Here is a 24,660-nt window from a genome sequence, read left to right as displayed (position 1 = left end):
ACTCCTGGTCACCAGTGCGGACATGCTGGTCTGTCTGCTTTCAAGGCACTAAAGGTAGAGAGGTTTGGGTGGGCTGAGCGTTTCCACTCCACCAGGCAGGGACCCAGGCATCTCTGCAGAATTCACTTGTAAGACCAGAGACCTGCCCAACTGGATTTACAGCTCACGTGGGGACAGCACAGGTGCTGGAGCCTCGCAGTACTTCTGAGTACACCCAGCTGCAGGAGGGCTGACCAGTCCGACATCAGTCCACCCTTGTTCCAAAGCACACTGACTGCAAAGCTCAGGGAACAGCAAAGGGTCATGAGGCAGGTCGGTGTCAGGCAGGTTGGTTTCGTCACTTCAGGATGCTTCGTCCTCCCAAGACCTTGGCTCTGTGAACTAAGGCCTTGAAGAAAACGACCACCACTGTGCTGGATTAGCAAACACCTATTTTACAGAGCAACTTTATACATATTTACAGAAAACTGGGCCAAACCCATCTGGAGAACCTGGGCAGCTGTTGCTCACGTTGGGATCAGCAGTCTGCTGCCTCGGTTTCCACTCAGGCCCTAGGCATGCCGTCCTGCTGCCCATAGGCCGTGCCGACCCTCTCCTTGGTCTCCAGGAAGCAGACACAGAAGTGATCCTTACTAAGGAGGGCCAAGGAGTCCCCGCTTAAATGCCAGCACAGTCCAAGCACTGGAAAGTCACCTAGAGAGACAGGTGGTCAGAGGGTTAGAAACCAGGGCCTGTGGGGAGGACAGCCTGCAGGCAAGTGAGGAGTCTGGTGACCCCAGGGCTGAAGACAGAGCCATTAAGCGTAGGGTGGTGGGCTCCTGTTGGGCGCACACTCTGGGCAAGGTCCACAAGACGTGGAAGGGGCACCTTTCTCATGTGAGTGACACACGGCAGTGGGTTTGAGGTCAAGCTGTCTGAGGCCAGCACACTCTGAGCTACCAGGTCCCCAGGTGCTGGCTTACGCTCACCTTCCCCGGGAACCTGCACCGACACACAGCCTGCTGGGGACCACAGGTACACCTTGCTTCCTCCCGTGCAGATGGCCAGCCTTGGCTGCTGTGGGTCCCACTGAAATGAGCGCACTGGAGACATGTGCTCTAATATCGCAAACAGCTTCAGCTTCTGGATGTCCCAGATCCAGACGGCATTGGGGACGTTGTCTGCAAGGAAGCAGAGATAGGACACACGTCAGTGCTGGCCCTCAGCAAGCAAACTCTGGCTGTTCTTAGGAACCAGCACCAAGAACAAAGAAGTGGCTCCCAGGGGCACAACCCCTCTTTTTCCTGTGGTTTGTACATCTGTAGGTGTAAGAAATGCAAACAAGACAGTCCCCACTCCACTTGTTAGGGGTCCTCATGAAGAAAAGCTGTACGTTTGCTACAATGTGTGGGGCCTAGGTCTAACCCCACCATTGGATCCCCTCCCCACCTGGACTGCCTAGTTGGGCCTCAGTGGGAAAGGATGTGCCTAGTCCTGCTGGATGCCCCAGGGTGGGTGGTGCTGGGGCAGGGCAGGGCTCCTCCAAGAAGGGGAAGAGGCAGTGGGGGAGGGATTTGTATAGGTGGGAGTGGGAGGAGGGGGGCTGTGGTCAGCATATAAAGTATATAAAAAAGATAAACTATTAAAAACAAAGAGGTACTCTCCCCAAATGCAAACAAAACCAAAGGGAAATGCTGAACGCCTGTTCCTGCACAGGGAGGAGTGCAGGACGGAGCAGCCAGGCCACGGGCAAGGAGCTGCTGTGCAGACTGTGCATCTCCACAGAAAGCCCGGGAAGAGCACAGCTGCCCTGAGCTTTGCTTCTCCAATCATCTCTACTCTTGGGTCAAAGGGCAAAGGGTGGTGAGCAGCTGACCCTGCCTATCATGAGTGTGACACTGACCGTTTCTTGATGCCAGGAAGTAGCTGTCAGAGCTGAAAGCCAGCATCCCTACACCCATCCTGGGGTTCGCTCTGTCAGTTACTGGCTTCAGAGTCTGCAAGGAAACTGGTCCCGAGGCGATCTCATCTGCAACACGACAGGGAGGACATGCTGAGGGTTCTGGGAAAGGGGAGAGGGCAGAGAGAAAATGGGCGGCTGGAGGGATTACGAGGACAGCTGTGGTAAGAGGCATGTTCACAAGTTCCCCAGGGACAGGACAACAGTTCCAGCGCCTACAGGACCCTGAGTGCGGATAAGAGAATGCAGTCTGGAGCCCCAGAGGAAGGCTGTAAGCCTGCTCAGGTCTGCTTTCTGAGCTAGTCCCAGCTATTTGGACGTCTGGCAGTTGTATCCATTTCCAGCATCTCCGGGCACAGATGGTTGCCCTCTTCCAGCAGGGAATCAAAGAACCATCATCCACAGACGGGGATTAAGTAAGTACACGCCAGCGTGAGCACCCTAGAGCCTGGCTGCCTGCCCCCCGCCCCCCCCCAAGCAGACACTGCACGGCCGATGCCCCCTCACTCCCCCAGGGACTGCAGAGCAGGGCGGGAAGGCAGGCTTCACAGGAATACCTGTGATCTCTACACTGCAGATGGAGACCCCATCTCAGAATCCTCCCCACCCCAAACAAGCAGCCTCCAAGGTTCACGTGGACAGAGCATTCTCATCTAAAACAGAAAACCAAGCTTTCCCCGTGGAGACACAGCCCTCTCTGCTTACATTTGCTCTCGGAGGTAGAGAGCGCACCAGCCATCGCTCGGGGCGGTGGGAAGGACAGGTGGCCCAACCCCAGCTGTGGGATCTTCTCAGCTTCCTTATACACCACCTGAAAAACACGATGTGGCTGCTGGCTGGTCTGTGACGAGAGCCAGGGAGCCCAGAAGAAGGTGGCCCAACCTATGTGCCCTGTGCAGAGGTGGCTGGGAAGAGGGGCAGCCAGGTCTGAGCCTTTGCAGTGACAGACAGCTCAGTGCTGCTGGCAAGGCTGTCCTTAGAGATGGGCACTGCACACATGACTATGTTCACATGGTAAAACCATGTCACAGCCATGCAGCAGTAGCCTGTGTGTGCACTGTCAGCGTGATGGAGAAAAGCAGGCCATTGGAGGACAGTGGGCGGCGGCAGGCTGTGGAGTGGCAGACAGCCCGGCCTAACGGACTTGGTGCTAGTGTGGATCTTAGAGGCCCATGTGTGGGGGAGGGCAGGCCACAGGAAGCATGCCGGGAAGGCCATGTTGGGACCTCGCCTGTCCTTCCTCTCTGCTTCCTGGCCAGTGCAGCTGGAGGTCAGCTCTGCTCTGCCATTTGTCCCCACCACAATGTGCTGGCCAAAGTGAAAGGTGAAGGGACCATGGACTGACACCTCAGAAATTAAGAGCCAAAATAAACCCGCTCTATTTTAACTTTAGGTTGATCCTGCCCCAGGTCCCCTGGTCCAGTGACACAAAGCTCACTCGCACGCCTAGGTTAGTGGGGTACACCACAGTCCCGGGCAGAGAAACTACCATAGCACACGTGATGGAGACATAGACTATGAGCCTCAGGCAAACTGTGGCAGCCTGCATGGCCGGCCTGGTACTGTCATCTCTAACCTGTGCTCCGGCCAGGTCCAACCACTGGTCCTGGAGGAGCACCCTGACTAAAGCCTGGCCTCCGCCCAGCTGCTCCTTCCTGCAGGGTTCTGCTGACATAGGCTTTAGGGCAGCTAACAGCCCCAGGTTGTGGCCCTGGCCCTTCCTGGTCCAAGGGAAGCAGAAATCTGTCCTTGGTCCAGGCCACTGATGGAAGACAGGAGGACTTTACACCACGGAGCCTCAGAACATGCCTCTAACTCTGCACCTCCAGGTTCCCGGAGCGGGGCCACCCCACCTGCGGCCCACAGACTACTGGCCCCTCTGCTTGTCTGTGTGCTCCGCTCGGGCAGGATGGCCCATGACAGGATCCCTCAGCTCAGCCTCTCCAGGGATCTGCCCAGGGCAGAGCATGATGAGCGAACGGCTAGGACAGGCTCAGTCCAGAGGAGCCTGGACTCCACATGCCCTTGACCAGGAGGGCATGAGGGGCAGTACAGGGAAGACATCTCAGCAGCTGAGGAAGGTCAAGGGTGGCTCACTGAATTGGAGAAACACCGGTGCTCAGGTGAAGGCGCACGCAGACTTACTGTCTTGGGATTATTAATAGTTGCAGGATGCCCAAATTCGGTGATCATCTTCCAGGTCACGTGATTTAGGAGGCGCACCTGAGGAAGGAACCGTGAGAATGACAGCAAGTAGATCGTGGGCTCCCATGTCCTGGAGCTTGTGGAGTTGGCCTGCGCCCTGAGCCACTTCCTACCTTTCCATCATAGCTCCCAATGGCCAGGAACTGACTGCTGGGACTCCAAGCCACCGCCTTGATGCCCAGGGACCACTCGTAGGCACAGTATGCTGACAGCAGGCGGCCGTCCAAAGAGTACAGCAGAACCTTGTACTGCAGATGAGACATTTAGACACGTCACAGGCTCTGCGAGCCGCACCTCAGCACCCAGCGGCTCGCTGCACTGAGAGCGCATAGGTACCTGCAGGTGAACGCTCTTGAAAAAGAATGTGCTGCTGGCCTTGTGCTATACCTCCAAGCAGGTGTCCCACGCTGCCAGCACACAGCCATTCGGGGCCCACTCGATCCCTGTGAGATCCTGGGTGTCTGTGTCAAAGTGCTTCCGGATGGGAAAAAAACATGACCATCTGAAAACATGTCCTTAGATAAGTAGTGCATTTATTTTGTAACTAATGCTTTTGGCATTTTATATGCAGCAACAAAGTATCTGTGTGCTTTCCTGGTGAGTGCACACAGTTTGCCAACCACTCTGGGCAAGGCCTCATGCCCTCATCTCCATGGGCACCTGCGCTGTCCTCACCCAGCCTTGCCTGGCAAGCCTCACCTGCTGCCTGCACCCTGCTTCCCCAGTGCGCCCCTTCAGAGGCTTCTCTAACACGCTGACACTGAAATGTGTTCACAGGTCTGAAGCTTGTGGGCATGGAGAGCATATGCCCAGTGCCACAGCTCCTGAGGCATTTTGCCAGGCCAACTCAACTGCATTCCTCCCAGTGAAGAATTCCCTTAGGCAAAGACGAGGGTTCGAAGTTCATGCCAACTTGTAATGTGCACCAAGTGTGCACCACGAGGTCTGGATCACATGTAGTGTACACGGCTTGGAGTCACACACAGGACCCCTGGCCCCTGGCCATGGAAACCCTATCATTCAATCTACCCCAGTGGCTGAAACAGCCTCTGGGATCATCAGGATCCTGGTTCTATCCCCTTTCCCCAGCCAGCAGCAGAGGAGGGCCTTACCCGGAGGAGCTGCCAGTCACTGCACACGAAGATGCTCACGTAGTCTCTGCAGTCCCGCCTCTCCGCCAAGGCCAGGTAGCGGCCATCCCTGGTGAACGTTAGTCCTGTGGAGAGAGAAGGTAAACCGGAACCAGAGCGTGGGAAGGCACAGAGCACAGCAGTGACTTTTTAAAAGGGACAAGGGAGAGGAGCGATCAAGAGAACTCCCCAAATGTGTTCTTCTCACGAGCAAGATGTTGTCACACGGGAGACTAACAAGCAGAGCCCTTATCCCTCTTGCAGGTGAGGTGGGTGATTTACACAGAATCAAACCCAAGTACCTGATTCTTAACAAGTCACAAATGTCACCTTGTGAAACATAGAGCAGGGATATGTTTCACAAAGGAAACTACAGGACACACCTGATGGTCAAAAGCCCAGCTTGCAGTTGCAATTGTGTGTGTGTGTGTGTGTGTGTGTGTGCACATGTGTGAGCATGTGTGGTGGTGGTCCACGTGTGTGAGTTCGGGCACACGTGCCATGGCATGTGTACGCATGAGGGTTAGGAGGACAACCTGGGGCAGTTATATTCCCATCCACCTTGTTTGAGACAGATCTTTTGTTTGCAACTGCATACATATGCCAGGCTCGCCAGCCTGCAAGCTTCTGGAATTCTCAGTCTCCACCTCTCATCTTCATGTGGGCGGGCGTGCTGGGATCACAGACTTCTGTCTCTACCTGGCCCTGTTGTAGGTCTGGAGATCTGAACTCATGTCCTCATGCTTGCACAACAAGTACTTTATACACTGAGCCAGCTCTGTTACTGCATTTTGTTTTTGCTTTTAGGCTTACATTATTTTTAATTAGTGCATGTTGTGTATTCCCCTGTGTACAGGTGTGCACACAGTCTGCAGGAGTGAGTGCCTGTGGAGGACAGAAGAGTACTGTTCTGTTGGAGCTGAAGCTATAGGCGGTTGTGAGCCTCCTGACCTGGGTGCTGGGCCCTGAACTAGAGTCCTCTGGAGGATCAGTGTGTGCTCTTAAGTGCTGAGTCATCTTTTGAACTTGTCATTTCAAATAACTGAAATTAAGATGAATATTCAGGACCATCTTACTTTAAGACATTAGGCAGTTTTTTTCCTGTCCTGCATTACTGTAAAAGGCCTGAGGACAAGGCCTCAAGAATGACAAGAACACTTCAAAGAACAGACTCGAGGGTCACCTATACCCAGAACCACACTATTCTTTAGATCCCGTAACACTTAAGACTATAAACCCACAACAGACCCTCAATCAGTCCAGTGTGATCTGCAAACTCCTTGTGGCAACAAAGCAAACAGAAGCACACCCACTGTGCGCCCCCCCTATTGTGGGTAATCTCTAGGTTCAGGGCAGGGGGGGCGGCAGGGCCACGCCTATGACTGCGCCCATCATCCTGTGCACTCAGCCCAGCCTTACCCTCCTCCCAGGGCAGTGAGGATCAAGGGAAATAGCTCCTTTCTCCTTTCCCAGTTCTGGGATGCTCAGAGGTGACAGGATGTCATCCCCTGACAGAAGAGCTGAGCTGGAGATGGCTCACTGTGCTGCTTTTCCAGAAAACTGATCCCAGGACCCAGAACAAGCAGCTCATTATCACCTGTAACTTCAACTTGCATTTACACCACCCATACACCACACACATATGCACACATACACTCGCACACGCGCACACACGCACACAGACACACATGCCTATACCTACATACCACACACACACACATACACACACAACCCTAAAAATAAATCTTAACTAAAAAAAAGTTAGTGAAGTAAAGCTGACAGCCAGGAACCAAAGGCAAGGCCTTCCAAACTCTAATGTGAACAGCTGAGTGCCCTGTGTGAATGGAGGTAAGGGTCTCCTCCCAGGACATTCCTGTCTACTTTCCACAGCATCCTCAAGGAAATGGCATGGAGGGACAGAGGAAGTCACAGTGATGGAGACTGGGGGAGGGGTACAGAGTGATGGAGGCTGGGGGAGGGGTGCACAGTGATGGAGGCTGGGGGAGGGATACACAGTGATGGAGGCTGGGGGAGGGGTGCACAGTGATGGAGGCTGGGGGAGGGGTGCACAGTGATGGAGGCTGGGGGAGGGGTACAGAGTGATGGAGGCTGGGGGAGGGGTGCACAGTGATGGAGGCTGGGGGAGCGGTGCACAGTGATGGAGGCTAGGGGAGGGGTGCACAGTGATGGAGGCTGGGGGAGGGGTACACAGTGATGGAGGCTGGGGGAGGGGTGCACAGTGATGGAGGCTGGGGGAGGGGTGCACAGTGATGGAGGCTGGGGGAGGGGTGCACAGTGATGGAGGCTGGGGGAGGGGTGCACAGTGATGGAGGCTGGGGGAGGGGTGCACAGTGATGGAGGCTGGGGGAGGGGTGCTGCTGTAGCTCCTCTATCCGCTCTTGCTGACAGAAGTCCACACTCCCAGAACAGTTACAAGGACTGTAGAAGGGCAGACTCACCCTGCTGACAGGCTTTGGGATACTTGATGTAAGATACAGATTTGGTGCACAGGGACCAGACGGTGATTCGCAGCTGCCAGGGGCAAAGGAAGAGAAGGGGTTAGGATGCTTCCCATCTTTACAATGATCCTTAAAGCTGGAATACGTAAAAATGGACCCACACTGCACACTCGTGTGAAGTTTACTTCGTACACCTGCACAAAGCATCCACAGAGCAGACTGCCACCAATCACCAGGTGACAGCTAAGCCCACAGTGTGGGGCAGGGGAAATCTCAGGGGACGCCTCACTGCTCCAGTGAGGAGTGAGTCTGGAACCTGAGCAGTCCTGCAGATGCCCGGGGTGGGGGTGATGGGGGTGGGAGGGGGCGGTGGCCTGTCTGTGATCCAGGCAAGCTGGCTAGCTGACCTAGCAGAACTGGAGAGATGTTGCCTCAAAATATAAGCTGGAGAATAACTGAGGAGCACCGGACACCCACGGCACTCGAGCTCGCACACACAGGAGCACACGCCCACCCAGCATTTTCAAAAGCCCCACGAGGCAATGTCTCTAGTGTTCCTGGATTGGCAGCCATTTCAAGTCCTGATGCAGATCCTCAGGAAGCTGCACACACCCATCTGCACTAGCCATGCAGGAGCCTGTCACTAGAAGAGGTACACAGGAAAGGCCAAAGCCACAGGGTGCCTCACAGCTCATGCGCAGCAGACCAGGTGAGTGTGGCAGGTGAGTGTGCTCCAGCGAGCCTTTCCTCACAAGGAAGGCCAGCAGCAGCTCTGCCTGCCAGGAGGGGCCGTTTCCAGGTGATGTCATCTGCGAGCTGCTGTAAGCCGCACAGTGTCATATGCATTGGGGACCCCAAGACTCTCCAAAAAAGGAGAAAGTGGCTTTTGTGCAATGCAGTCAAAGCTGCCCTCTGAGGCCAGCATTCTATGGAGGCCTGGAGGAGCTGTGGGAAGTGTGCAGGTTGAGTGTCTTCTGTGGATCAGGCAAGAACCAGACTTTGACATTCCCAGGCTATTTTAGGCAGAGAACAAAAGAGGCTACGTTTAGCCAGCTTACGTGGAATTCCGTTGTGTTCAGGATATGGCGGCCGTCCGGACTCCAGCAGGAAGCAACCAGCCCTGCAGAGCCCTCATCGATCTTGCAGTGCCACTCTGGCTGCTCGAGTGACCAGACCTTGATTCATAAAAGAAACACAGGTGTGCAAACCGGCTGCAGCAGGCAGGAGGCCTCTCTGAGGGAGAGGATGTACCATGTTACCTCAGTGGTCCAGTGGCTGCAAGCCACACTTCCTGGTGACTTCACTGCAGGACATCTCTGAAGGGTCTGCTCATGTGCCCATTCCTGTGACCTCACTTAGTGAATAACGAAACACTGCCTTCTAGAACCTTCTAGAACCTCCTAGAATCCTATCCAAGTTGCTCCACTGCCATTGCAAATACCTCCCACTCTCTGAAAAAAACATGCTCAAAGACTAAGAACAATTTACTGTTTTGGTGTTTGTTTGTTTATTTTTCCACATCAAAAGTATTTGGAGTGAACTTTTAGAGAGCATTACATTTTAAAAGAAAACATATCTAGGGGCTGGAGAGATGCCTCAGCAGTTGTGCACTGACAGCTCTTCCAGAGGACCTGGTTCAATTCCCAGCCCCTGTATGGTGGCTTACAACTGTCTGTAACTCTGAGATCTGACACCCTCACACAGACATACATGCAGATAAAACACCAATGCACATAAAATAAATATATATAAAAAAGAAAGCAACTTTAAGTCTCATTGCATTTCCCCCTAAACCTGAAAGAAGGGTGCAAAAAAACAGACTCCTTCCTGGTTACACTCCTGGAAATGTTTCCTAATTCTGACTCTGCTACAGAAACAGCACCAGACCAGTAGGTTCTACCTGCCCCACGGATGCAGCACCTCATCCATACATAGGACACACTTGCATGAGTCTTATGTTTATGTGGCATGTGCCCACCTACACACATCATATGTGTGTGTGTGGCACACACCTGCTCAAGGCAACCAGCACCCATCTGTGTCCGCCCCACTCATGCACAGCACGAACCTGCACAATCCCCCGTCGGTACATAGCGCACAGGATGAAGAGGGAGTCTGCGGACCACTCGATGTGCTGGATCTGGTCCAGGCATGTATACAACTGGAGGATCTGCAGGGTCGCCACATCCCGGACCACTAACCGGTACTGGACACAGGAAGCCTAGAAAGTGAGGCAGAAGCCATGGGATAGTGTCTCCGCTACAGCAGGGAGCCTTGCCTCCAAGGCCGTCTCCTCCCCTCCTATTTGACACAGTTTAGCTTCATGTGGGCCAATACTTACAGGGCTCACTGCAAAATGAGTTAGAAAAAGATAAAAGTTGAAGCATACAAAAATTCAGAAGTTCCACATGGTATATATTAACCAAATTATCATACTGTAACCCACAGATTTGTACGGTAAATTTAATGGTGGGGGCCGCACACACTTAATCCCAACACTCAGGAGGCAGATCCCTGAGTTTGAGCCCAGCCTACTCTACAGAGTAAGTTCTAAGACAGCTGGGGCTACACAGAGAAACTCTGTCTCATAGAGCCAGTGTGTGCGCGTGCGCGCGCGCGTGTGTGTGTGTGTGTGTGTGTGTGTGTGTGTGTGTGTGTTACTACTTGGGCGTGATAGTGCACACTTGTAATCACTGTACTAGGGGAGGTGCTCAGCTGCTTTCTGAGACTGAAGCCAGCTTTGCATATTATACTCTAGTCTAAAAGCCAAAACCCTATACTTCCTCAGAAACAAGTTTGGATGCACAAAAGCCACATAAAACTGTGTTAATCCTAAAAACTGTTTATAATCCTAGTTTCTGTGAGGAGGCAGAGGCAGGTACATGTGGGCCAGCTAGCCTGCTGTATGCAATAAAGAGCAAGAGACCTTGCCTCAAACAAGGTGGAAGGTATGGAATAACGGTGCGGGTTGTCTGCCCTCTACATGTGTGTTGTAGGACTTCTGTGTCTCTCTGTCTCTGTCTGTCTGTCTGTCTGTCTGTCTGTCTCTCACACGCACGAGCACACGCACGCACACACACACACACACACACACACACACACGCATGCATGCACACACACACACACACACACACATGCATGCACACATACACACACATACAGACTTTTAAAAAAATGAAGCCACATTTGTCTTCTGTGGAAAGAGAGCAGGAGGGCAAATGCAGATCAGAACAAGGACCTATCAGAGGGCTAGTGTTTTCACATTACTGTTTGGTGAGCAGTGACCTGTTACAATGGATTCCTTAGGAACCACTGAAGACACTGACATTGGAAATATGGACTCACTCTGTCCAGGATTTAGGGCAAGACTTGAATGAAACAATTATCAAGAGTTCCACATTTTCTGTATCCATTCCTCCATTGAGGGATATCTGGGTTCTTTCCAGCTTCTCTGGCTATTATAAATAAGGCTGCTATGAACATAGTGGAGCATGTGTCCTTATTGCATGCTGGGGAATCCTCTGGGTATATGCCCAGAAGAAGTATAGCAGGGTCCTCTGGAAGTGTCATGTCCAGTTTTCTTAGGAACCTCCAGACTGATTTCCATAGTGGTTGTACCATCTTACAATCCCACCAGCAATGAAGGAGTGTTCCTCTTTCTCCACATCCTCACCAACACCTGCTGTCTCCTGAGTTTTTAACCTTAGCCATTCTGACTGGTGTGAGGTGAAATCTCAGGGTTGTTTTGATTTGCATTTCCCTAATGACTACACAATGGAGTACTATTCAGCAATTAAAAACAATGAATTCATGAATTTTTTAGGCAAATGGTTGGAACGGGAAAATATCATCCTAAGTGAGGTAGCAATCACAAAAGAATACACATGGAATGCAATCATTGATAAGTGGATATTAATTAGCCCTGAAGCTCTGAATACTGAAGATACAATTAACATATCAAATGATTCCCATGAAGAAGGAAGAAGAGGGCCCTAATCCTGGAAAGGCTTGATCCAGCATTGTAGGGGAGTACCAGGACAGAGAAAAGGGAGGGGGAAAGATAGGAGAATAGATGGAGAGAAGAGGACTTATGGGACATATGGGGGAGGGGGACTGGGAAAGGGTAAAGCTTTTGGAATGTAAATAAAGAATATAGAAAATAAAAAAAATAAATAAAGAGTTCCACAATATTTTGATGAGAGGACAAACATAAATATCAGTTAACCAAATGCAACTTCTTCCTGTTCACTGAAACTTTCACAACAGTAAAGCAACCCGATCTCTGGAGGCTCTTGGAAAAAGGTAAAATGTATCAATGTGTGCGTGGTTAACTGTCTCCTCCCACATTTGCATGGGCTCCAGAGCTGGAGCTCAAGTCTTCAGCTTGCGTGGCAGTACCTTTCCCTGCTAAGCAGGTCCTGTCCTGACACGTTTACATTGTTAGGGTGATAAGGAGGGTAAAGGATGTCTCAAGGCCTGGACAAACACAGCAGGAGTGTGAACTAAGAATCAAACACAGCCAGGCATGATGGCATGCCCCGTTAATACGTTAATGCACAATGGTCGCGTTGGCCTATTTTGAAACCTCCAGTACACCGCTCATCTGAACACTATCCGGTCACCCAAAGAATGGACTGCTAACATCCAACCCTGGCGCTGAAAGCTAGTTATTTAAATCATCTGCATGTGATGGAGGAGAGGTCGTGTGAGTTTCACAAAGGAGGGCTCCGTTTAACCAGCTCACAGGCGAGAAAACATACAAAATAGCAAGGAGCTGTCATCCCTTGTGACCTCAAATTTGTGTGAGAGAAGCGTCATCTTATCCAACTTCGATGAAGGGAAACTGGAGCTGGGAGCCTGGCACCCACCGAGCACGGGCCACCTGCTCCAGGTCCTCCTTCCTAATCCTGACCACCTGCCAGAGCAGCAACCCCAGCTCCATCCCCGCGCTGCTCTACGTCCCCTTTTCTCCACCCCGGTCACCTGCCAGGGTCCCCCCAGCCTGGCCTGGGTCCTCTCCTGCTTCAGGTTCGTTTTCCCTGACCATCTGGTTCTCCCTCGTCTGGGCCGAAACCCCTCTGCCTGCCTCCCTCCCACAACCCTCCCAAGTCCGGCCCCAGTCCCCACGGCCGCCCCGCTCGGGCCCCCTTCCCGCCCCCCTTCGACCTGCCTCGGCCCCCTGCACAGGTCGCGCGCCCGCGCTTAGGTTCCGTCCAGCGCGCCGCGGCTCACCAGGTACTTGCCGTCCGGGGAGAACCTGCAGAGCAGGCCCGAGAGCTTGAAGGACTCCGAGAAGTTCATGGCCACAGCCAGCCCGGGCCAGCCCGGCTCGGAGGTACCTCCGGCAACCGCCGCGGGTAGCGGCCGGAAGTACAGGGGCGAGCAGCAGCCAATGAGAACCTCAAGCGGCCGCTCGGCATTGTGGGGCGGGAAGTTCGAGCTGGAGTCTTAAAGGGACTGAGAGCCTTTGCGCGGTAGCGGATCTCCGTGCTAGCCCGAAACGGAAGGCTAAATTCTGATTTCAATTAAATCCCAATATAAGTATGTTCCCAAATGTTACCTGGGACATACTTAGACTGAAGGACTCCTTTATCTGAAATTCAGATTGTAACTAGACGTCTGTACTTGTGAACATACATTTATTTACAGTAAATACATATTTATGTGTAAGTAGTATTTCGATACACCTCTTTAGCAGATAACAAAGTTTTTGTTACAGGGGCTGGGAGTGCGGTTCAGTTGTCAGAGTGCTTGCTTAGCATACATGAAACCTAGGTTTTGGTTCGCAGCATCGCATAAACCTCGCACGATGGTGCACACTCTTAAAAAAAAAAAATCCTACTCCTGAAGCCAGAGGCGCAGATGTTCAAGGTCATCCTTCGCTACCTATAGAGTTGGAGGCCATGCAGAGTTCCGTGAGACCCTTTCTCAAACAAAACAAAGCAAAGCATACTGTCTATTACAATTTATTTTCCACTTATAAGTATAAATATAGATTCGCTTTGAGGTTTTCCTGAGAGCGACACCAGCAGCGTGACCTCGTGACGTTCAGGTGCTTCTCAGGTCTGTGGCTGAACGAATTCGAAGGCATATGACTCTCGTGGGTGGCCTCACATTCCTGGAGGTACTGGGTTAGAGTGTGGACTTGATTCAGACGTGTGGCTCAGTACCCCGGACTGCAGTCTCCCTCGGCTTGTAGGATACAGCAGCAACTGGGCTTCAGACCCGCCTTGCTCCCCAAAGTGTTCTGCTCCCTCCCTCCCACAGCACCCCACTAGACTCCCCATTCCGGTCTCATTCGGGAGGTTGGATATTCCTGTCTGCACCCAGCGCTTCAAGAGGATCACTTTATCGTTCAGCCGCTGCCATTGGAGCTGAGTCCCGAATTCTGAAAGACCGGGACCTGGTTTTGCTCGGTCCAGCTCATAGCCCCGGAGCCTCTTCCGCGCTGCTGCATCTAATTTCCACGAATGAATGAATGAATGAATGAATGTATGACGGTGTTTGCACCGTTCGGAGAGAACCTACAAACTCTTGCTTGGTATTCATCTTAGCCTCTAATCTGCAGCTCGAAAATAATTACTCCTCGTAGCGATCGGCCAGGCACCAGGTCTAGTGCGAGGGAGATTCGGTCTGCACCAACCCACCTCCCTTGCAAGGCCACTAGCAACTAAAGCGATTTCCAGGGCGTGTGGAAACACCTTGGGCAAGGACCACCCCGCAGCGCCTCTAAGGGGTCCCACAAGGACGCAACTCCTTCCGTGTGCCAGACTAAGGGCCTCCGTGCTAGATGAGGGCACAGGGGACCGCTCACGAGCCCAGCGGGAAGATGGCTGGTGGTGAAGTAGACATCTCGAGCCAGAGACAGGTCCCCTGACTAACCCCGAGCCACTCTCTGTGCACAGTTTGTGGGCATCCGTTGAGGATCGCCTAGGACACCAACACCACCTCCGTGCACCTATGCAACCCAAGAAAAGACTCTGATACCCTGAACTAGGAAACCCGGCCTGCAGGCCATGGCCCCCAGGGCGTGTGGGTCCAGGAGGCGCAACTTCTGGCTGGAGTTTGAAGAGTCCAACCCAGAGGGTCTGCTCTCGACCCTCTTTCCTGTGGTCTCTGCTAGGCAAATCGAGGAGGGCTTCGAGCCGTTCTCAGAGAAGGAGCCCGGCTGGTGCTGGCTGAACGACTACGGTTCTCCTCCGGGGCCTTCAGCGTTTAGTTTCGGTCCGTCCTCTCGGTTTTCTCAGGCCGGGGCGAGCCTTGGAGGAGGCGCAGCCACCCCGCCGAGAGCACTCCTGCCCACTGTGGATTGCAGGCGCAGGGCAGTAAGGGCAGCGAAGGGGATGGGGTAGATGGGCGTCTAGGGAGAAGGCAAAGGAGAGTCAGAGGGAGTCCAGGGTGTCGGGCACCCTGTGTCCACCCCCTCGGCGCCTGCGCACCCTTCCTGGCGCCCCGAGCCCCGCCAAAGGTCGCCGTTCAGTCCCGCTTCGCCCAAGCCTCGGGCTACTAGCGTGAGGCCCCGCGGAGGAGACCCCGCTGGGGCTCGCTAGGCGACGCGCGCCAAGCGGTGGCGGGAAGGAGGCGGGAGGAGCGGGGCCCGGACCCCGACTCGGGCAGAGTCAGCTGGAGAGGCGGGGCGCGCGTGGGAGCCCGGGGCCCCGGTGGCCGGCCCTCCTCCCGCCACGGCTGAGTGCCCGCGCTGCCTTCCCGCCGGTCCGCCTAGAAAGGCGCTAAGCCTGCGGCAGCCCCCTCGCCGCCGCCTCCCTGCCTCGCGCCCATATAACCCGCCATCCCGCAGCCTAGGAGCCGCGAGGAGGCAGCGCTGCAGCCCAGCCCTCGGCGACGCCGACGCCCGGCCCGGAGCAGGTAGGCAGCGCTGGGACCCGAGCTTAGGGCCAGCAATCTCTCTCTAGGCTTCGAGGCTGAGGTCAGGGTGAACAGCCCGGGTGCTAGCCGCGTGAATTGGCCCAGGGACCCCGCGTCAGTGGCAGGAGGAGTTGGAGAGGGCTAGGAGTAGATGTAGTTGGCGCCTCACAACCCACTGACCTGCCTCCTACTCACACTCTCCATTATAGGTGGCAAGGGATCGCCATCCCCAGAGATGCTAGGGCTCAGGTCTGGTGCGAGGGGAAGTTGGGAGGTGCGAACGTATCCTACCTTACCAGGAATGCAAATCCCGACCTCTGGAAGGCTGAAGGCCTTTCAGGTCCCGCCATGGAAGCAGACTAAGAGAGAGGAAAGCCAGCTAGAGCCCACCTCTATGCTGGGTGTGGGTTCCTGTTGTTCTGTGTTGAGTTCACTGTGGTGCCACACCAGCCTAGATTTCCACACCGGGGCTGCCCGCGCTCTCTCCTGCTCCACCTCAGGTCTTTCTGAACTGGGCAGATGTTACCTTCTCACCCTTGAGATATGAGCACATCTGTAGGCACCTGTCCACATACACACCTGAGTGTGTGTGTGTGTGTGTGTGTGTGTGTGTGTGTGTGTGTGTAGGGGGACGCGTTCAGGAAAAAAGCGCTGACTTCTGAGCCCCAGGACACTGGTTCCCTATATGTGCTGAAGTCTGTTTATTAATTAAGTGGGCACTTGGGATCTGGGTTGTAACAATATTTTGGGGGAAAGTTGTTGTTTTTCTTCATTTAAAAATTAAATTTTGTCTCTGGGACCCCAATGCACAGATGTCAGAGGACATCTTTAGGAGTCAATTCTCTTTTTCCATTTCATCAGTCTTGGGGATTTAACTCAAGTAGCTAGGATAGGCACCAAGCACCTGCTGAGTTTCACCACCGGATTGCTTTTCCTGGTTATTGCCTGTGTTGCAGTTTAGCTTTAGAAAAAATTCAACAGAGACAAAATGTATCCTGAAACCTTGGTGTGTTGCAAACGCTGATCTCTGCCCCCCCTACATCCTTTCATCTATTTAATAAAAAACCTAAAACATTACTTTGTGAACAAAAGGTATTTAAAATTTTGTCAACCACGACTGCATAGATTGTTGTATATGCAATTTTATTTTATTTTTGGATTTTGTTTTTTTCGAGACAGGATTTCTCTGTATAGCCCTGGCTGTCCTGGAACTCACTCTGTAGACCAGGCTGGCCTTGAACTCAGAAATCCGCCTGCCTTTGCCTCCCAGAGTGCTGGGATTACAGGCATGCGCCACCACTGCCCTGATATATATATATATATATATATATATATATATACAATTTTAAAAATCAGGTGAACGGTCTCAAAGGTGTTGCATACCCACCAACTAGCCTTGAGCTTCTGGCGGGCCTGCCTGTCAAGCACAGGTAATTCAGGATGCTGAGCACTGCCGTCCTTCTAGTGATGGCTCTGTGGATCAGGCAGGGCCTGCCCAGTCTGATGGTCACCCCATGTGGCAACATGCTAGATCAGAAGTCAGATGCTGAATTCAAATACTCTCCATGCCCTTGAACCTTGAGCACATTACTCAAACCCTCAGAACCTCAGTTTACCCATCTTCAAAATGGAGTCACAACAGTGCCTTTCCCGAAGAGCTTATAGAAACCTGGTCAATTAGCCGTTGTAAACAGAATTGGAACTGTCTGACCCTGGCTGAAGGAGGAAATGACTGAGATGCTTGTTTACATGGTGGTAGAGTTATTTGTATAAGAAAGATGGCTCTGTGTATGAGGGTGCTTACTGCCAAGGGTTTCCGTGGAGTTCCATCCACAGAATCCGTATGGTGGAAGGAGAGAGCATTGTCTTCTGACCATCACATGTGCACTGTGGCACCTGTGCATGTGCGCGCGCATGTATACACACACACACACAAATAGAAAGTAACCAGGGTGGTATATCCAAAGTCCTTGGATACCTACCAAGTAGTCCACAAATGTGGTGGCTTCGGGTCCTAGATTTTGGTTCTAGGACTGGGTGGGCCAAGAACCCAGGGAAGAGGGCCAGTTCCTAGGTTTTGGAGAGATCATGGCAGTAAAGCGGGGATTTGCCTATGACCTGGGTGGAGGCTGTGGCATCTGTCAGGAGTATGTCCTGTGATAAAGATGCTTCTGTTTCATGTTTATTTATAGAGCATGCCTAACCCAGGCCCTGGAATGGGCTTCTAGTGCTGACACATGGGAAGGAACATAGCTAAAGTAGAGATGAGGAAAGGAGACAGGGCTGAGGGCTGAGGGAGCTTCATCACCCCGCTGATATCCAGGGATGCATCAACCAAGGCTCCTAGAACTCCAAAGTTCTTGTCATTTTTGTCATTGCATTTTTAAAAAGTCCTACATACATCTCAATGAGAGATCATTTCTGTCACCAAATTCAAGGGTGATTTACTTCCCAGAAGCAAGCACAAAAAACTGTGCACATGGTGAAAGGTGTTGGGGCAGGGGCAGAGAGAAATCCTCAAGACATTCTCCTGTGTTCCTTCTAAGAAGGAACTTTGAGGCAGTCTTTAGTTTCCGGTTTATCAAAGACTAAGCGGATACTTTTAAATGTTGCTGACACCAACTCTGCTGATGAGTAACAGTGTGGCAGAGACTCCTGGAACCCAGATCACTCATTCTTGTTTCTGTCTGAATGTGCAGCAAGAGTGTAACGGATACGTTTAGTGCAGCTACAGTCATCTTGAAGGTAGGCAATGTCCTCTCTGTGGGACCCACTCTGCAGAACAACGGCATGGCCCATTTGCCTTTGCAGACACTTTCTCTTTAAAACAGTTTGTTTTCCCTGAACTTGTTGCTCCACAGGGGAGGATCAAAGAGAAGGGATTGCTTGGCAAAACTATTGCTTATGAAGTATTTGCAGGAATTAGCACTTAGTGCATACTGGCTGTGTGCTGGTATTAGGCTTAATAATTTAGGATTTTACTTTTGCTTGTAATTCTCCATATCCCTCTTGAAGTAGGTACTATAATTATGCCCATTTACAGATGAGGTAATGAAGGCTTTAGCATGTGATTCAAGGGGGCATGGAGTTGTGTCTTCACAGTGCAGGAGTCGAGATCTCAAATCTGACAAACAGTCCAAGATAGAGGCTTCTGGTGGTTCTCTCCAGTGTAGCTAGTGCTAGATATATAAATATAACCTATCAGACAGAGCCACAGGACCCTAGAACCCTGCACAGGGCATTCTGCTGAGAGGACTCTTTGAGGCTAGGTGACTAGAATTAGCAGTGATGCGAACTCATGTAAGGAGAAAAGAAGCATCGTTAGTTTCATTAATACTAGAGTGAAATTTCTCATCTTCAGTCATAAGTATATAAACAAACAAGCCCATTTTTTTTTACAGCCCATGGTACTTTTCTCACTCATTTCAATTACTGATATTTTTACTGAATGGCCCAGCTTGGCAGAAAGCTCAAATTTTTGTTCTCGTTGCCAACCTGAAATTCTAAGTTGTGACAACTGCTGCTTGACTTGACCTTGCCCTAACCCAGGGGTGTGACCATCATAGATTAATGTCATTTGAACACTGTGACCACTTCATTCATGTCCTTACTATGCTGTAGGTCATAAGCACAAGTCAGATGTATGAATTGCCACTATATATTTCAATGGCCAGAGACCACCTCAGTGTGTGGGTGAGACTAGCTCCCCAGATAGGTGTCCCCTCTGTGCTCCTCCAAGATCAGCTCATCCTAGCAGCCTCTTGTCCTGCAGGTCCGTCTATAGTTTCTAACTCTGGGTGGCATGGCCTTCTCTTCGCTTTCTCTGTGTCTACCCTCTTTGATCTTCTTCAAGGGTACCTGTAGTCAGATGTGTTGCTCACCTGATGTTCTGGGAGAATTCCTTGTATTTAATTTTATGTATTTACAACACTCCTCCTGCATAGGGTTTTGCTCTGTCGGGGCCAAGGCATTCTGCTTGCCCCAGCTGTCTGTTTTACAGGGGCTTCTGGGGAGCTTCACAAGACATCAACATGGCTTTAGGCATAGGAGAGGCATCCAGAAGAAGTAGAAAGAAAAGGGACAATGTTATCCCAAGACATCTCCACTGAGGCTGGGGTGGCTGGACCGAAGAAACAACCCTATTTGTGAAGGAACAAGAGCTTTGAAAGCAGGTCTAGGCACTGGAGGAGACATAGGAACATCAGTAGATGTAACACTTGATGGCCCTTGCAGATGGAGTCAGGTTCCCCAGAGAGTGACCTATAAAGGAGGAAACCCGTTTTCTTCCACCTGCCCAGTCTCTTTGCTTGGTACGTAACTTTGATGGGCACTGCCCAGATTCATGGGAGAAAAACAATTTTAGAACCATGGGTAGGGCCAAACACCCACAATCTCAGCACTGGAGAGGCCAGGATAGAGGCATCACTAATCCAAGCCCCCACCACCAGGGTCAGCTCGGTTGTACTGTGTCCAGGTGAGGTGCAGGGCAGACTCTCCCAAATGCTGCATCCAGTGAGGGGGAGGGATAACTCTCCCAAACGCAGGACCCTGTGGGCAGCTTTCCCAACTACCAGAAGTGTGGAGGAGAGGGACATCATGTCTGCACCCATCCATCCCATGGCAGACAAGTGGCAGGGTCAGCTCTTCCACACTCATGCACTCAGGACCTGCTCATCCACACCCCATACCCACCAGGGCCAACTCCACTGTGCTGCCTGGGTGAGGTGCAGCGCCTGCTCTCCCCAGTGCTGGGGGTGAGTGACAGGGGCAAGCTCTCCAGAGGGCTGCAGCCAGTGAGGGCGGGGCCAGTTCTGCCCAGCCCTTGGCATCTGCTCTGACAAGGGACATCCCATGTTCTCTAATGGTAATGTGAGCCATGGACATTAATACCCACCCCCGCGCAACCATGGACCCAGACATGGCCCTCAGTGGCAGCTCAGGCTGCCACCTCACCATGGCCCCAGGTGGAGGGCCACTCATAACAGGCTCCTCCTCCTCTCCATCCTCCAGTCTCCAGTTCCATCTCTTCATAATGGGCAAGCCACTCCACTTCTCTGTCCTTCCCATCTGACCACCACACACTCGCACATTGTGGGGGCTCCCGCTGCAGGCTGGCCATGCTGCCGGAGAGCCCCTGGGTGACAGCCTTTGGTCCAAGCCGTGTGGCATTTTGCAAGCAGGTGTCTACAGCTTACCTGTGCTGTGCTCCAGAGGCAGATCTGTGGGTGGCGTGGCAGGTCTCTGTCTTTTCCCCTCTTCCTGCGCTACGCTGCACAGTGGCTCTGTGTGTCTATGGCCTGCCTGTGCAGTGGGTGGAGGGCAGGTCTATGGGTATCTTTCCCTGCCCGAATCATGTGGCATGGTGGAACACAGGTCTTCCTCCTCTCTTGCTGTGCTACCTGGATTTGATATGATGTGATTTAATTTGATAAGTCCTAGGCATAAAACAGCTTTGGCCACCAAGCCAGGCATCAGGCTAGGATGAAGATAGGACTGTCGTCCGCTCTGCCCCTGACTGATATAAGAATGACATCATCAACAAGGTGTCTCTTTACCTGTTGACAGGGGTCACAATTTTCTTTTTTAAAAGATTTATTTACTATTTGTAAGTACACTGTAGCTATTTTCAGAAACACCAGAAGAGGGCATCCACTCTCATTACAGATGGTTGTGAACCACCACAGTGTGGTTGCTGGGATTTGAACTCAGGACCTCTGGAAGAGCAGTCAGTGCTCTTAACCTCTGAGCCATCTCTCCAGCCCTACAATTTTATTATTGGTAAATTTTTGCTATGCAGCTCTGGCTAGCCTGGAACTATCTATGTAGACCAGGCTAGCCTACTCAGTAACTCTCATTCTCTGCCTCCTGAGTGCTGGGATTAAAGGTGTACATCCCTCGGAATGTTAAGGGGATGAGGGTGTGGAGCTTCTGCAGGAGAAAGACAGGTCTCAGAAGCCTGAGGAGAAGGAGGAGGACGAGGAGGAGGAGGAAGAGGAAGAGGAGAAGGAAGAAGAAGAAGAAGAAGAAGAAGAAGAAGAAGAAGAAGAAGAAGAAGGAGGAGGAGGAGGAGGAGGAGGAGGAGGAGGAGGAGGAGGAGGAGGAGGAGGAGGAGGAGGAGGAGGAGGAGGAGGAGGAGGAGGAGAAGAAGAAGAAGAAGAAGAAGTCGTCTCCTCTTCCTTTGTCAGGGAATGGACACCATCTTGGAGTAGCTGTTCTGGGCACTGACTCTCTCTCTGTCTCTCTCTCTGACATTTTCTCTGTGGTACTGATTTCCTGCACAAGCATAGGTTTCTCATTTTGTTTTAGGCAGTTGGCTGGGGTTAGGTTTTGCACGTGTTGCTTGTTCTCCGTCGAGTTTGGCTTCCAGTGACTGGTAGGTCAAAGTGGCAGGTTCTGGTTTCCTACAGCCTGGGTCTGGGGTGACACCCTGCCCCGAATCCCAAAAGTTGTCCACTTGACACTTTCCAAAGCAGGCTCACAGCACAGACATTGGTGGGTTGTATTTCCTATCACAGTCCACCAAAGAAGGCTTTGGGGATTGAGGGGAAAGCAGAAATGAATCATTGGAACAGGCTAAAAAGCAGCATGAACTGTGGGGGTCAGTAATGGAGAGTTCTGTGGGCTGGCACTTGCACAGTCTGAGGCCCAGGGGTGTGTGAGCAGCCACTGTCACCCCTTTTGAAACCTGCACACCTGAGCACCTGAGCTGGGGAGGTTACGCTGTCCATCCTCAGCCAGAAGGACTTTAGGGAGAAGGGCAGGCTCTACACTCCAAAGCAGAAGCCTGAGAGGAAATTAGAGACATGGATTTGAGCAGTGACAGCCACGTATGGGAGCTAACTAGCGAATTTAGGATCCTGCCCATTTTGTAGATGTGCAGTAGTCCAGAAAGGCAGATGATAGGAGATGCTAAGGACAAACACAGTTTTCTATGAAAATACAATTTTTCTCTATAGTCATGCTCATTTCTTCTTAAAAAAATTTTAGGTGTCTATTTGTTCATGTGTATAGGTATGCCAGGGCACATGGAGAGGTTTGAGGTCATGCCCAATGTCTTCCTCAGTTTCTGTCCACCTTATTGTTTTGAGACAGGGTCTCTCTCACTGACTCTGGGCTCAGTGATTGGACTGGACAAACCAGCTAGGGCACGCTGGATTTCCTCTAGGTTCTGCTCCCCAGTGCCACGCGTACAGGCATTTGTTGCTCTGTCTGTTTTTTGTTTTGAATTTATATTTATTCATTTCACTTTTATTTGTGTTTTGCCTGCATGCCTGTCTGTCTGTGCACCACATGCTTGGTGTGCCTGTGGAGGTCAGAAGAGGGCATTGGATCCCCTGGAACTGGAGTTACAGATATTTTTGAACCACCATGTGGGTGCTGGGAACTGGACCCAGGTCCTCTGCAAGAGCAGCAAGTACTCTTAACCACTGAGCCACCTCTCCTCTCCAGCCCCTTTGCTGTTGTTGTTTAATGTGGGTTGTTTGTTGGTATTGCTTTTTTTTTTTTTTTTTTAATGTGGGCTCTGGCCACTGAACACAGGTCTTCATACTCTCCTGACTGAGCTGTCTTGCCAGTAAACCCATTTCTACCAAAGGTGATCACAGTAAACTATTTTTTTTTTCAGAAACATGCCCAGTCTTACTGAACGTGCCCTCCATATTTATATGGGCACAGTGAAATTGCTAAGTGGCTGTGCTAGCAAAATAAGGAGTGTCAGAGCAGATCTCAGAAGTCTGTGTTGGCAGCGGAGCCAAGTCAGGGTCCCAAGTCAGGGTCCCAGAATCAGAATCCATCTGTAGAGCTTCTCCTGCTAGAGATGCCCCAAAGACCCTAAAGGTTGATGGTTCTTCTGTCAGTTATAGTCTTTATAGAGTCCTTGTAAGCTAGGGACCAAGTCAAGCATTTTATCTATCTATCTATCTATCTATCTATCTATCTATCTATCTATCTATGTCTCTGTGTATGTATGTATGTATGTATGTATGTATGTATGTATCTATCTATCTATCTATCTATCTATCTATGTCTCTGTGTATGTATGTATGTATGTATGTATGTATCTATCTATCTATCTATCTATCTATCTATCTCTGTGTGGTACAAGTGTGCCACAGTGCATGTGTGATGGTCAGAAGATAATGTTCTCTCCTTCCACCATATGGATTCCATAGATGGAACTCAGATCCCTTAATAGCAAGCACCCTCATACATGGAGCCATCTAATACCCCCCCCCCAAGCCAGTTTTTTTCTTACGCAAACAACTCTACCTCTATGGAAACAAGCATCTCAGTCATTTCCTCCTTCAGCCAGGGTCAGGCAGTTCCAATTCTGTTTAATTGACCGGGTTCCTATAAGCTATATATAGCTTCTTTAAAATTCTAGACATTTGTACCCAGCCCAAGGGACCTGCCTTTGAAACGTGTGCTGGGCAGAGTCCTTTCTCGAATCTCTTTGATCAAAGCTGCTGGCAGAGGCCACAAGGAGAGATTGGTAGACACTGGCTAACTGCCAGTAGCTAAAGAAATGACCTAAGTTTGTGGAACTCACATCCAGTGGGGGTGTGTCCTAAAAGAATTGAACATGAAAATCTAGGTACTTCTGTATTAGAGAAAAATAATCTATTTTAATAAAGTTTATCTGGGCAATGGTGGTGCACACCTTTAATGCCAGCACTTGGGAGGCAGAGGCAGACAGATTTCTGAGTTCGAGGCCAGCCTGGTCAACAGAGTGAGTTCCAGGACAGCCAGGTCTATACAGAGAAACCCTGTCTTGAAAAAAAGAAAGAAAGAAAGAAAGAAAGAAAGAAAAAAAGAAAGAAAGAAAGAAAGAAAGAAAGAAAGAAAGGAAGGAAGGAAGGAAGGAAGGAAGGAAGGAAGGAAGGAAGAAAGAAAGAAAGAAAGAAAGAAAGAAAGAAAGAAAGAAAGAAAGAAAGAATTTAGAAGGCCCAGTGGTTAAGAGCACCGACTGCTCTTGCAAAGGACCTGAGTTCAATACCCTGCACCTGAGACTCCAATTATTCTGCCATCCATGGGCACATGGTTCTCATACTACACGCAGACA

General features: G+C 51.3%; 2 protein-coding genes and 1 non-coding gene across 3 annotated transcripts in view; 1 reads left to right on the top strand and 2 right to left on the bottom strand.

Annotated features, from left to right (window-relative positions):
- Positions 1-414: 414 nt before the first annotated feature.
- On the bottom strand, positions 415-13,098 carry Wrap73 (WD repeat containing, antisense to TP73). Its single transcript, XM_052178319.1, has 12 exons — positions 12,966-13,098; positions 9,802-9,954; positions 8,792-8,908; positions 7,734-7,806; positions 5,257-5,360; positions 4,532-4,618; positions 4,258-4,392; positions 4,085-4,162; positions 2,645-2,750; positions 1,883-2,008; positions 969-1,160; positions 415-693 (listed from the first exon to the last, which is right to left on the bottom strand). Exons 1-12 carry the CDS (start codon positions 13,032-13,034, stop codon positions 545-547), a joined length of 1,389 nt encoding a protein of 462 aa, XP_052034279.1. The 5' UTR covers positions 13,035-13,098; the 3' UTR covers positions 415-544.
- A 2,335-nt stretch (positions 13,099-15,433) lies between these two features.
- The window catches only part of Tp73 (tumor protein p73), an 84,481-nt gene continuing 75,254 nt past the window's right edge, over positions 15,434-24,660 (top strand). Inside the window, 1 exon segment of the mRNA XM_052178318.1 lies at positions 15,434-15,599. The gene's annotated coding sequence lies outside the window, so the exon portion shown is untranslated.
- On the bottom strand, positions 21,026-21,169 carry LOC127681912 (small nucleolar RNA SNORA48). The gene has a single exon (XR_007977254.1). It is a non-coding gene; the product is annotated as a small nucleolar RNA SNORA48 (small nucleolar RNA).

Source organism: Apodemus sylvaticus, chromosome 3 (genome assembly GCF_947179515.1).
Source record: "Apodemus sylvaticus chromosome 3, mApoSyl1.1, whole genome shotgun sequence".
Lineage (NCBI taxonomy): Eukaryota > Metazoa > Chordata > Mammalia > Rodentia > Muridae > Apodemus > Apodemus sylvaticus.
This window is presented reverse-complemented; position numbering and strand designations above follow the sequence as displayed.

Bases quoted from the DNA above. Each gene is read 5' to 3' on its own strand.
- Wrap73 (XM_052178319.1), bottom strand. From the start codon at position 13,034: ATGAACTTCTCGGAGTCCTTCAAGCTCTCGGGCCTGCTCTGCAGGTTC. The intron at 4,619-5,256 runs GTAAGGCCCTCC...CCCATCCGGAAG, and splicing joins GTGACTGGCAGCTCCTCCGG to CACTTTGACACAGACACCCA. The intron at 1,161-1,882 runs GTCAGTGTCACA...GCTTCCTTGCAG, and splicing joins CTTCCTGGCATCAAGAAACG to ACAACGTCCCCAATGCCGTC.